Raw genomic sequence first — 14,228 nt, forward strand, 5'->3', positions numbered from 1 at the left:
TGCAGAACATCTCACTTATTTGTAGACTTCTGCAGAACATCTCACTTATTTGTAGACTTCTGCAGAGCGTCTTGCAGCTTAATTAGAACACATGCCTACATTAGGTCAAACTCCATCTCTGCAGAGCATTGAAACTCCAAACTTTACAAACCTGTAGATCTAAGAACTCGTAATGCTCTGCAGATATACATCAGATTGTTCTAGTAATTCTTATAATACAAATGCTGCTGAGTTATGTGCAGACTGTCACACCATGAAATCAGCAAAGCTTGCAGAGCATCTCACCTTCAGTGTATGAGCAGTGCTTCAGCAGAGTGGGCTCCGGTCTCCTCTATGGGGGCTGGGAAGACAATAGACAGAAATCTATGAATACAAGATCTGAAGACCTGAAATGATCCAGCAGAAGCTTCTAATAATTCTCCGCCTTCTGTCATCGGGTCATTTCTGGGCCCAAACACCGTCAATTTATGTCATAGACTTTTTAGCGATCAGATCTCCGTTCTTCTGATACAGAGCACCAAATCCCCTGCATAGACATAGTTACATGATCAGATTGTGCTGCCTGCAGCCACCACTAGGGGGAGCTCACTACATGCTGATTATACTTTATACTCAATAATAACATAGTGTACAGAGGCTCCCCCTAGTGGTGACTGCAGGCAAACAAAATGTTATCATGTAACTGTTTATGCAGGGGATTTGGAGCTCTGTATCAGAAAAAGGGATCTAACCACTATACATATATATTGAGAAATTAATCAGCACAGAATGTTAGACCCATCTGTTGAGCTGTGTATCTAATTGATTAATGTGTGGTACTTTTTGATGTATCTAATCATGTGTGATACTGTCTGCTGAGCTGTGTAACTAATCCTATCATGTGTGATACTGTCTGCTGAGCTGCTGTATCTAATCCTATCATGTGTGATACTGTCTGCTGAGCTGCTGTATCTAATCCTATCATGTGTGATACTGTCTGCTGAGCCACTGTATCTAATCCTATCATGTGTGATACTGTCTGCTGAGCTGTGTATCTAATCCTATCATGTGTGATACTGTCTGCTGGGCCCAGTATCTAATCCTATCATGCGTGATACTGTCTGCTGAGCCGTGTATCTAATCCTATCATGTGTGATACTGTCTGCTGAGCTGCTGTATCTAATCCTATCATGTGTGATACTGCCTGCTGAGCTGTATATCTAATCCTATCATGTGTGATACTGTCTGCCGAGCTGTGTATCTAATCCTATCATGTGTGATACTGTCTGCTGAGCCGTGTATCTAATCCTATTATGTGTGATAATGCCTGCTGAGCCGTGTATCTAATCCTATCATGTGTGATACTGTCTGCTGAGCTGTGTATCTAATCCTGTCATGTGTGATACTGTCTGCTGAGCCGTGTATCTAATCCTGTCATGTGTGATACTGTCTGCTGAGCCGTGTATCTAATCCTGTCATGTGTGATACTGTCTGCTGAGCCGTGTATCTAATCCTATCATGTGTGATACTGTCTGCTGAGCTGTGTATCTAATCCTATCATGTGTGATACTGTCTGCTGAGCCGTGTATATAATCCTATCATGTGTGATACTGCCTGCCGAGCTGTGTATCTAATCCTATCATGTGTGATACTGGCTGCTGAGCTGTTGTATCTAATCCTATCATGTGTGATACTGTCTGCTAAGCCATGTATCTAATCCTATCATGTGGGATACTGTCTGCTGAGCCGTGTATCTAATCCTGTCATGTGTGATACTGTCTGCTGAGCTATGTATCTAATCCTATCATGTGTGATACTGTCTGCTAAGCCATGTATCTAATCCTATCATGTGTGATACTGTCTGCTGAGCTCTGTATCTAATCCTATCATGTGTGATACTGTCTGCTGAGCTATGTATCTAATCCTATCATGTGTGATACTGTCTGCTGAGCTGTGTATCTAATCCTATCATGTGTGATACTGTCTGCTGAGCCTCTGTATCTAATCCTATCATGTGTGATACTGTCTGCTGAGCTGTGTATCTAATCCTATCATGTGTCATACTGTCTGCTGAGCTGTGTATCTAATCCTATCATGTGTGATACTGTCTGCTGAGATGGGTATCTAATCCTATCATGTGTGATACTGTCTGCTGAGCTGTGTATCTAATCCTATCATGTGTGATACTGTCTGCTGAGCTGTGTATCTAATCCTATCATGTGTGATACTGACTGCTGAGCTGTGTATCTAATCCTATCATGTGTGATACTGTCTGCTGAGCCGTGTATCTAATCCTATCGTGTGATACTGTCTGCTGAGCTGTGTATCTAATCCTATCATGTGTGATACTGTCTGCTGAGCTGTGTATCTAATCCTATCATGTGTGATACTGACTGCTGAGCTGTGTATCTAATCCTATCATGTGTGATACTGTCTGCTGAGCCGTGTATCTAATCATATAATGTGTGATACTGTCTGCTGAGCTGTGTATCTAATCCTATCATGTGTGATACTGTCTGCTGAGCCGTGTATCTAATCCTATCATGTGTGATACTGTCTGCTGAGCTGTGTATCTAATCCTATCATGTGTGATACTGTCTGCTGAGCCGTGTATCTAATCCTATCATGTGTGATACTGTCTGCTGAGCTGTGTATCTAATCCTATCATGTGTGATACTGTCTGCTGACCTGTGTATCTAATCCTATCATGTGTGATACTGTCTGGCTGCAGTTTATGATACTCACTGGTGAATTTCTTCTTGGGTCGACATCGCACCAGGTAAACAGCGAGACCGAGGACTAAGGTGATGATAAAGGCGGCGACTGCGGTGACACAAATGACCAAGAGCCAAGGGAAGTCGCCTTGTTTGTCGGAGATGTCACCTGATGTAAATGAGACAATTGTATCAGCACAGTCGTCTCTCGGTATTACTGTCAGCAGTCTCGCAGTATCACAGCCGTCTCTCAGTATTACTGTCAGCAGTCTCGCAGTATCACAGCCGTCTCTCAGTATTACTGTCAGCAGTCTCGCAGTATCACAGCCGTCTCTCAGTATTACTGTCAGCAGTCTCGCAGTATCACACCCGTCTCTCGGTATTACTGTCAGCAGTCTCGCAGTATCACAGCCGTCTCTCAGTATTACTGTCAGCAGTCTCGCAGTATCACAGCCGTCTCTCAGTATTACTGTCAGCAGTCTCGCAGTATCACAGCCGTCTCTCGGTATTACTGTCAGCAGTCTCGCAGTATCACAGCCGTCTCTCAGTATTACTGTCAGCAGTCTCGCAGTATCACAGTCGTCTCTCGGTATTACTGTCAGCAGTCTCGCAGTATCACAGCCGTCTCTCAGTATTACTGTCAGCAGTCTCGCAGTATCACAGCCGTCTCTCAGTATTACTGTCAGCAGTCTCGCAGTATCACAGCCGTCTCTCAGTATTACTGTCAGCAGTCTCGCAGTATCACGGCCGTCTCTCAGTATTACTGTCAGCAGTCTCGCAGTATCACAGCCGTCTCTCAGTATTACTGTCAGCAGTCTCGCAGTATCACAGCCGTCTCTCAGTATTACTGTCAGCAGTCTCGCAGTATCACAGCCGTCTCTCAGTATTACTGTCAGCAGTCTCGCAGTATCACAGTCGTCTCTCGGTATTACTGTCAGCAGTCTCGCAGTATCACAGCCGTCTCTCAGTATTACTGTCAGCAGTCTCGCAGTATCACAGCCGTCTCTCCGTATTACTGTCAGCAGTCTCGCAGTATCACAGCCGTCTCTCCGTATTACTGTCAGCAGTCTCGCAGTATCACAGCCGTCTCTCAGTATTACTGTCAGCAGTCTCGCAGTATCACAGTCGTCTCTCGGTATTACTGTCAGCAGTCTCGCAGTATCACAGCCGTCTCTCAGTATTACTGTCAGCAGTCTCGCAGTATCACAGCCGTCTCTCCGTATTACTGTCAGCAGTCTCGCAGTATCACAGCCGTCTCTCCGTATTACTGTCAGCAGTCTCGCAGTATCACAGCCGTCTCTCAGTATTACTGTCAGCAGTCTCGCAGTATCACAGTCGTCTCTCTGTATTACTGTCAGCAGTCTCGCAGTATCACAGCCGTCTCTCAGTATTACTGTCAGCAGTCTCGCAGTATCACAGCCGTCTCTCAGTATTACTGTCAGCAGTCTCGCAGTATCACAGCCGTCTCTCAGTATTACTGTCAGCAGTCTCGCAGTATCACACCCGTCTCTCGGTATTACTGTCAGCAGTCTCGCAGTATCACAGCCGTCTCTCAGTATTACTGTCAGCAGTCTCGCAGTATCACAGCCGTCTCTCAGTATTACTGTCAGCAGTCTCGCAGTATCACAGCCGTCTCTCAGTATTACTGTCAGCAGTCTCGCAGTATCACAGTCGTCTCTCGGTATTACTGTCAGCAGTCTCGCAGTATCACAGCCGTCTCTCAGTATTACTGTCAGCAGTCTCGCAGTATCACGGCCGTCTCTCAGTATTACTGTCAGCAGTCTCGCAGTATCACAGCCGTCTCTCAGTATTACTGTCAGCAGTCTCGCAGTATCACGGCCGTCTCTCAGTATTACTGTCAGCAGTCTCGCAGTATCACAGCCGTCTCTCAGTATTACTGTCAGCAGTCTCGCAGTATCACAGCCGTCTCTCAGTATTACTGTCAGCAGTCTCGCAGTATCACAGCCGTCTCTCAGTATTACTGTCAGCAGTCTCGCAGTATCACAGTCGTCTCTCGGTATTACTGTCAGCAGTCTCGCAGTATCACAGCCGTCTCTCAGTATTACTGTCAGCAGTCTCGCAGTATCACAGCCGTCTCTCCGTATTACTGTCAGCAGTCTCGCAGTATCACAGCCGTCTCTCCGTATTACTGTCAGCAGTCTCGCAGTATCACAGCCGTCTCTCAGTATTACTGTCAGCAGTCTCGCAGTATCACAGTCGTCTCTCGGTATTACTGTCAGCAGTCTCGCAGTATCACAGCCGTCTCTCGGTATTACTGTCAGCAGTCTCGCAGTATCACAGCCGTCTCTCAGTATTACTGTCAGCAGTCTCGCAGTATCACACCCGTCTCTCGGTATTACTGTCAGCAGTCTCGCAGTATCACAGCCGTCTCTCAGTATTACTGTCAGCAGTCTCGCAGTATCACAGCCGTCTCTCAGTATTACTGTCAGCAGTCTCGAAGTATCACAGCCGTCTCTCGGTATTACTGTCAGCAGTCTCGCAGTATCACAGCCGTCTCTCAGTATTACTGTCAGCAGTCTCGCAGTATCACAGCCGTCTCTCGGTATTACTGTCAGCAGTCTCGCAGTATCACAGCCGTCTCTCAGTATTACTGTCAGCAGTCTCTCAGTATCACAGCCGTCTCTCGGTATTACTGTCAGCAGTCTCGCAGTATCACAGCCGTCTCTCAGTATTACTGTCAGCAGTCTCTCAGTATCACAGCCGTCTCTCAGTATTACTGTCAGCAGTCTCGCAGTATCACAGCCGTCTCTCGGTATTACTGTCAGCAGTCTCTCAGTATCACAGCCGTCTCTCAGTATTACTGTCAGCAGTCTCGCAGTATCACAGCCGTCTCTCAGTATTACTGTCAGCAGTCTCGCAGTATCACAGCCGTCTCTCAGTATTACTGTCAGCAGTCTCGCAGTATCACAGCCGTCTCTCAGTATTACTGTCAGCAGTCTCGCAGTATCACAGCCGTCTCTCAGTATTACTGTCAGCAGTCTCGCAGTATCACAGCCGTCTCTCAGTATTACTGTCAGCAGTCTCGCAGTATCACAGTCGTCTCTCGGTATTACTGTCAGCAGTCTCGCAGTATCACAGCTGTCTCTCAGTATTACTGTCAGCAGTCTCGCAGTATCACAGCCGTCTCTCAGTATTACTGTCAGCAGTCTCGCAGTATCACACCCGTCTCTCGGTATTACTGTCAGCAGTCTCGCAGTATCACAGCCGTCTCTCAGTATTACTGTCAGCAGTCTCGCAGTATCACAGTCGTCTCTCGGTATTACTGTCAGCAGTCTCGCAGTATCACAGCCGTCTCTCAGTATTACTGTCAGCAGTCTCGCAGTATCACAGCCGTCTCTCGGTATTACTGTCAGCAGTCTCGCAGTATCACAGCCGTCTCTCAGTATTACTGTCAGCAGTCTCGCAGTATCACAGCCGTCTCTCAGTATTACTGTCAGCAGTCTCGCAGTATCACAGCCGTCTCTCAGTATTACTGTCAGCAGTCTCGCAGTATCACAGCCGTCTCTCAGTATTACTGTCAGCAGTCTCGCAGTATCACAGCCGTCTCTCAGTATTACTGTCAGCAGTCTCGCAGTATCACAGCCGTCTCTCAGTATTACTGTCAGCAGTCTCGCAGTATCACAGCCGTCTCTCGGTATTACTGTCAGCAGTCTCGCAGTATCACAGCCGTCTCTCGGTATTACTGTCAGCAGTCTCGCAGTATCACAGCCGTCTCTCGGTATTACTGTCAGCAGTCTCGCAGTATCACGGCCGTCTCTCAGTATTACTGTCAGCAGTCTCGCAGTATCACAGCCGTCTCTCTGTATTACTGTCAGCAGTCTCGCAGTATCACAGCCGTCTCTCGGTATTACTGTCAGCAGTCTCGCAGTATCACAGCCCTCTCTCAGTATTACTGTCAGCAGTCTCGCAGTATCACAGCCGTCTCTCAGTATTACTGTCAGCAGTCTCGCAGTATCTCAGCCGTCTCTCAGTATTACTGTCAGCAGTCTCGCAGTATCACAGCCGTCTCTCAGTATTACTGTCAGCAGTCTCGCAGTATCACAGCCGTCTCTCAGTATTACTGTCAGCAGTCTCGCAGTATCTCAGCCGTCTCTCGGTATTACTGTCAGCAGTCTCGCAGTATCACAGCCGTCTCTCAGTATTACTGTCAGCAGTCTCGCAGTATCACAGCCGTCTCTCGGTATTACTGTCAGCAGTCTCGCAGTATCACAGCCGTCTCTCGGTATTACTGTCAGCAGTCTCGCAGTATCACAGCCGTCTCTCTGTATTACTGTCAGCAGTCTCGCAGTATCACAGCCGTCTCTCTGTATTACTGTCAGCAGTCTCGCAGTATCACAGCCGTCTCTCAGTATTACTGTCAGCAGTCTCGCCGTATCACAGCCGTCTCTCAGTATTACTGTCAGCAGTCTCGCAGTATCACAGCCGTCTCTCAGTATTACTGTCAGCAGTCTCGCAGTATCACAGCCGTCTCTCAGTATTACTGTCAGCAGTCTCGCAGTATCACAGCCGTCTCTCAGTATTACTGTCAGCAGTCTCGCAGTATCACAGCCGTCTCTCAGTATTACTGTCAGCAGTCTCGCAGTATCACAGCCGTCTCTCAGTATTACTGTCAGCAGTCTCGCAGTATCACAGCCGTCTCTCAGTATTACTGTCAGCAGTCTCGCAGTATCACGGCCGTCTCTCAGTATTACTGTCAGCAGTCTCGCAGTATCACAGCCGTCTCTCTGTATTACTGTCAGCAGTCTCGCAGTATCACAGCCGTCTCTCGGTATTACTGTCAGCAGTCTCGCAGTATCACAGCCGTCTCTCAGTATTACTGTCAGCAGTCTCGCAGTATCACAGTCGTCTCTCGGTATTACTGTCAGCAGTCTCGCAGTATCACAGCCGTCTCTCAGTATTACTGTCAGCAGTCTCGCAGTATCACAGCCGTCTCTCAGTATTACTGTCAGCAGTCTCGCAGTATCACAGCCGTCTCTCAGTATTACTGTCAGCAGTCTCGCAGTATCACAGCCGTCTCTCAGTATTACTGTCAGCAGTCTCGCAGTATCACAGCCGTCTCTCAGTATTACTGTCATCAGTCTCGCAGTATCACAGCCGTCTCTCAGTATTACTGTCAGCAGTCTCGCAGTATCACAGTCGTCTCTCGGTATTACTGTCAGCAGTCTCGCAGTATCACAGCCGTCTCTCAGTATTACTGTCAGCAGTCTCGCAGTATCACAGCCGTCTCTCCGTATTACTGTCAGCAGTCTCGCAGTATCACAGCCGTCTCTCCGTATTACTGTCAGCAGTCTCGCAGTATCACAGCCGTCTCTCAGTATTACTGTCAGCAGTCTCGCAGTATCACAGTCGTCTCTCGGTATTACTGTCAGCAGTCTCGCAGTATCACAGCCGTCTCTCAGTATTACTGTCAGCAGTCTCGCAGTATCACACCCGTCTCTCGGTATTACTGTCAGCAGTCTCGCAGTATCACAGCCGTCTCTCAGTATTACTGTCAGCAGTCTCGCAGTATCACAGCCGTCTCTCAGTATTACTGTCAGCAGTCTCGCAGTATCACAGCCGTCTCTCGGTATTACTGTCAGCAGTCTCGCAGTATCACAGCCGTCTCTCAGTATTACTGTCAGCAGTCTCGCAGTATCACAGCCGTCTCTCGGTATTACTGTCAGCAGTCTCGCAGTATCACAGCCGTCTCTCAGTATTACTGTCAGCAGTCTCTCAGTATCACAGCCGTCTCTCAGTATTACTGTCAGCAGTCTCGCAGTATCACAGCCGTCTCTCGGTATTACTGTCAGCAGTCTCTCAGTATCACAGCCGTCTCTCAGTATTACTGTCAGCAGTCTCGCAGTATCACAGCCGTCTCTCAGTATTACTGTCAGCAGTCTCGCAGTATCACAGTCGTCTCTCGGTATTACTGTCAGCAGTCTCGCAGTATCACAGCCGTCTCTCAGTATTACTGTCAGCAGTCTCGCAGTATCACAGTCGTCTCTCGGTATTACTGTCAGCAGTCTCGCAGTATCACAGCTGTCTCTCAGTATTACTGTCAGCAGTCTCGCAGTATCACAGCCGTCTCTCAGTATTACTGTCAGCAGTCTCGCAGTATCACACCCGTCTCTCGGTATTACTGTCAGCAGTCTCGCAGTATCACAGCCGTCTCTCAGTATTACTGTCAGCAGTCTCGCAGTATCACAGTCGTCTCTCGGTATTACTGTCAGCAGTCTCGCAGTATCACAGCCGTCTCTCAGTATTACTGTCAGCAGTCTCGCAGTATCACAGCCGTCTCTCGGTATTACTGTCAGCAGTCTCGCAGTATCACAGCCGTCTCTCAGTATTACTGTCAGCAGTCTCGCAGTATCACAGCCGTCTCTCAGTATTACTGTTAGCAGTCTCGCAGTATCACAGCCGTCTCTCAGTATTACTGTCAGCAGTCTCGCAGTATCACAGCCGTCTCTCAGTATTACTGTCAGCAGTCTCGCAGTATCACAGCCGTCTCTCGGTATTACTGTCAGCAGTCTCGCAGTATCACAGCCGTCTCTCGGTATTACTGTCAGCAGTCTCGCAGTATCACAGCCGTCTCTCGGTATTACTGTCAGCAGTCTCGCAGTATCACAGCCGTCTCTCTGTATTACTGTCAGCAGTCTCGCAGTATCACAGCCGTCTCTCGGTATTACTGTCAGCAGTCTCGCAGTATCACAGCCCTCTCTCAGTATTACTGTCAGCAGTCTCGCAGTATCTCAGCCGTCTCTCAGTATTACTGTCAGCAGTCTCGCAGTATCACAGCCGTCTCTCAGTATTACTGTCAGCAGTCTCGCAGTATCTCAGCCGTCTCTCAGTATTACTGTCAGCAGTCTCGCAGTATCACAGCCGTCTCTCAGTATTACTGTCAGCAGTCTCGCAGTATCACAGCCGTCTCTCGGTATTACTGTCAGCAGTCTCGCAGTATCACAGCCGTCTCTCGGTATTACTGTCAGCAGTCTCGCAGTATCACAGCCGTCTCTCTGTATTACTGTCAGCAGTCTCGCAGTATCACAGCCGTCTCTCTGTATTACTGTCAGCAGTCTCGCAGTATCACAGCCGTCTCTCAGTATTACTGTCAGCAGTCTCGCCGTATCACAACCGTCTCTCAGTATTACTGTCAGCAGTCTCGCAGTATCACAGCCGTCTCTCAGTATTACTGTCAGCAGTCTCGCAGTATCACAGCCGTCTCTCAGTATTACTGTCAGCAGTCTCGCAGTATCACAGCCGTCTCTCAGTATTACTGTCAGCAGTCTCGCAGTATCACAGCCGTCTCTCAGTATTACTGTCAGCAGTCTCGCAGTATCACAGCCGTCTCTCAGTATTACTGTCAGCAGTCTCGCAGTATCACAGCCGTCTCTCAGTATTACTGTCAGCAGTCTCGCAGTATCACGGCCGTCTCTCAGTATTACTGTCAGCAGTCTCGCAGTATCACGGCCGTCTCTCAGTATTACTGTCAGCAGTCTCGCAGTATCACAGCCGTCTCTCTGTATTACTGTCAGCAGTCTCGCAGTATCACAGCCGTCTCTCGGTATTACTGTCAGCAGTCTCGCAGTATCACAGCCGTCTCTCAGTATTACTGTCAGCAGTCTCGCAGTATCACAGCCGTCTCTCAGTATTACTGTCAGCAGTCTCGCAGTATCACAGCCGTCTCTCAGTATTACTGTCAGCAGTCTCGCAGTATCACAGCCGTCTCTCAGTATTACTGTCAGCAGTCTCGCAGTATCACAGCCGTCTCTCAGTATTACTGTCAGCAGTCTCGCAGTATCACAGCCGTCTCTCAGTATTACTGTCAGCAGTCTCGCAGTATCACAGCCGCCTCTCAGTATTACTGTCAGCAGTCTCGCAGTATCACAGTCGTCTCTCGGTATTACTGTCAGCAGTCTCGCAGTATCACAGCCGTCTCTCAGTATTACTGTCAGCAGTCTCGCAGTATCACAGCCGTCTCTCCGTATTACTGTCAGCAGTCTCGCAGTATCACAGCCGTCTCTCCGTATTACTGTCAGCAGTCTCGCAGTATCACAGCCGTCTCTCAGTATTACTGTCAGCAGTCTCGCAGTATCACAGTCGTCTCTCGGTATTACTGTCAGCAGTCTCGCAGTATCACAGCCGTCTCTCGGTATTACTGTCAGCAGTCTCGCAGTATCACACCCGTCTCTCGGTATTACTGTCAGCAGTCTCGCAGTATCACAGCCGTCTCTCAGTATTACTGTCAGCAGTCTCGCAGTATCACAGCCGTCTCTCAGTATTACTGTCAGCAGTCTCGCAGTATCACAGCCGTCTCTCGGTATTACTGTCAGCAGTCTCGCAGTATCACAGCCGTCTCTCAGTATTACTGTCAGCAGTCTCGCAGTATCACAGCCGTCTCTCGGTATTACTGTCAGCAGTCTCGCAGTATCACAGCCGTCTCTCAGTATTACTGTCAGCAGTCTCTCAGTATCACAGCCGTCTCTCAGTATTACTGTCAGCAGTCTCGCAGTATCACAGCCGTCTCTCGGTATTACTGTCAGCAGTCTCTCAGTATCACAGCCGTCTCTCAGTATTACTGTCAGCAGTCTCGCAGTATCACAGCCGTCTCTCAGTATTACTGTCAGCAGTCTCGCAGTATCACAGCCGTCTCTCAGTATTACTGTCAGCAGTCTCGCAGTATCACAGCCGTCTCTCAGTATTACTGTCAGCAGTCTCGCAGTATCACAGTCGTCTCTCGGTATTACTGTCAGCAGTCTCGCAGTATCACAGCCGTCTCTCAGTATTACTGTCAGCAGTCTCGCAGTATCACAGTCGTCTCTCGGTATTACTGTCAGCAGTCTCGCAGTATCACAGCTGTCTCTCAGTATTACTGTCAGCAGTCTCGCAGTATCACAGCCGTCTCTCAGTATTACTGTCAGCAGTCTCGCAGTATCACACCCGTCTCTCGGTATTACTGTCAGCAGTCTCGCAGTATCACAGCCGTCTCTCAGTATTACTGTCAGCAGTCTCGCAGTATCACAGTCGTCTCTCGGTATTACTGTCAGCAGTCTCGCAGTATCACAGCCGTCTCTCAGTATTACTGTCAGCAGTCTCGCAGTATCACAGCCGTCTCTCTGTATTACTGTCAGCAGTCTCGCAGTATCACAGCCGTCTCTCAGTATTACTGTCAGCAGTCTCGCAGTATCACAGCCGTCTCTGAGTATTACTGTCAGCAGTCTCGCAGTATCACAGCCGTCTCTCAGTATTACTGTCAGCAGTCTCGCAGTATCACAGCCGTCTCTCGGTATTACTGTCAGCAGTCTCGCAGTATCACAGCCGTCTCTCGGTATTACTGTCAGCAGTCTCGCAGTATCACAGCCGTCTCTCAGTATTACTGTCAGCAGTCTCGCAGTATCACAGCCGTCTCTCAGTATTACTGTCAGCAGTCTCGCAGTATCACAGCCGTCTCTCAGTATTACTGTCAGCAGTCTCGCAGTATCACAGCCGTCTCTCAGTATTACTGTCAGCAGTCTCGCAGTATCACAGCCGTCTCTCGGTATTACTGTCAGCAGTCTCGCAGTATCACAGCCGTCTCTCGGTATTACTGTCAGCAGTCTCGCAGTATCACAGCCGTCTCTCGGTATTACTGTCAGCAGTCTCGCAGTATCACAGCCGTCTCTCTGTATTACTGTCAGCAGTCTCGCAGTATCACAGCCGTCTCTCGGTATTACTGTCAGCAGTCTCGCAGTATCACAGCCCTCTCTCAGTATTACTGTCAGCAGTCTCGCAGTATCTCAGCCGTCTCTCAGTATTACTGTCAGCAGTCTCGCAGTATCACAGCCGTCTCTCAGTATTACTGTCAGCAGTCTCGCAGTATCTCAGCCGTCTCTCAGTATTACTGTCAGCAGTCTCGCAGTATCACAGCCGTCTCTCAGTATTACTGTCAGCAGTCTCGCAGTATCACAGCCGTCTCTCGGTATTACTGTCAGCAGTCTCGCAGTATCACAGCCGTCTCTCGGTATTACTGTCAGCAGTCTCGCAGTATCACAGCCGTCTCTCTGTATTACTGTCAGCAGTCTCGCAGTATCACAGCCGTCTCTCTGTATTACTGTCAGCAGTCTCGCAGTATCACAGCCGTCTCTCAGTATTACTGTCAGCAGTCTCGCCGTATCACAACCGTCTCTCAGTATTACTGTCAGCAGTCTCGCAGTATCACAGCCGTCTCTCAGTATTACTGTCAGCAGTCTCGCAGTATCACAGCCGTCTCTCAGTATTACTGTCAGCAGTCTCGCAGTATCACAGCCGTCTCTCAGTATTACTGTCAGCAGTCTCGCAGTATCACAGCCGTCTCTCAGTATTACTGTCAGCAGTCTCGCAGTATCACAGCCGTCTCTCAGTATTACTGTCAGCAGTCTCGCAGTATCACAGCCGTCTCTCAGTATTACTGTCAGCAGTCTCGCAGTATCACGGCCGTCTCTCAGTATTACTGTCAGCAGTCTCGCAGTATCACAGCCGTCTCTCGGTATTACTGTCAGCAGTCTCGCAGTATCACAGCCGTCTCTCGGTATTACTGTCAGCAGTCTCGCAGTATCACAGCCGTCTCTCAGTATTACTGTCAGCAGTCTCGCAGTATCACAGCCGTCTCTCAGTATTACTGTCAGCAGTCTCGCAGTATCACAGCCGTCTCTCAGTATTACTGTCAGCAGTCTCGCAGTATCACAGCCGTCTCTCAGTATTACTGTCAGCAGTCTCGCAGTATCACGGCCGTCTCTCAGTATTACTGTCAGCAGTCTCGCAGTATCACAGCCGTCTCTCAGTATTACTGTCAGCAGTCTCGCAGTATCACGGCCGTCTCTCTGTATTACTGTCAGCAGTCTCTCAGTATCACAGCCGTCTCTCGGTATTACTGTCAGCAGTCTCGCAGTATCACAGCCGTCTCTCGGTATTACTGTCAGCAGTCTCGCAGTATCACAGCCGTCTCTCGGTATTACTGTCAGCAGTCTCGCAGTATCACAGCCGTCTCTCGGTATTACTGTCAGCAGTCTCGCAGTATCACAGCCGTCTCTCGGTATTACTGTCAGCAGTCTCGCAGTATCACAGCCGTCTCTCAGTATTACTGTCAGCAGTCTCGCAGTATCACAGCCGTCTCTCAGTATTACTGTCAGCAGTCTCGCAGTATCACAGCCGTCTCTCAGTATTACTGTCAGCAGTCTCGCAGTATCACAGCCGTCTCTCAGTATTACTGTCAGCAGTCTCGCAGTATCACGGCCGTCTCTCAGTATTACTGTCAGCAGTCTCGCAGTATCACAGCCGTCTCTCAGTATTACTGTCAGCAGTCTCGCAGTATCACGGCCGTCTCTCTGTATTACTGTCAGCAGTCTCTCAGTATCACAGCCGTCTCTCGGTATTACTGTCAGCAGTCTCGCAGTATCACAGCCGTCTCTCGGTATTACTGTCAGCAGTCTCGCAGTATCACAGCCGTCTCTCGGTATTACTGTCAGCAGTCTCGCAGTATCACAGCCGTCTCTCAGTATTACTGTCAGCAGTCTCTCAGTA

The 14,228-nt window shown here is 48.9% G+C and overlaps 1 protein-coding gene across 1 annotated transcript in view; it reads right to left on the minus strand.

The window, feature by feature from the left end:
• The window catches only part of TNFRSF12A (TNF receptor superfamily member 12A), a 44,993-nt gene that overhangs the window by 584 nt on the left and 30,181 nt on the right, over positions 1-14,228 (minus strand). The window contains exons 3-4 of the mRNA XM_075831482.1: positions 2,725-2,862; positions 286-340 (exon numbers count right to left, since the gene is read on the minus strand). Of these exons, the coding sequence (XP_075687597.1) occupies positions 288-340; positions 2,725-2,862 (191 nt within the window). The 3' untranslated portion in view covers positions 286-287. The remainder of the gene's footprint in view (positions 1-285; positions 341-2,724; positions 2,863-14,228) is intronic.

The sequence above is a fragment of the Rhinoderma darwinii genome, chromosome 6 (assembly GCF_050947455.1).
Source record: "Rhinoderma darwinii isolate aRhiDar2 chromosome 6, aRhiDar2.hap1, whole genome shotgun sequence".
NCBI classification, from domain to species: domain Eukaryota; kingdom Metazoa; phylum Chordata; class Amphibia; order Anura; family Rhinodermatidae; genus Rhinoderma; species Rhinoderma darwinii.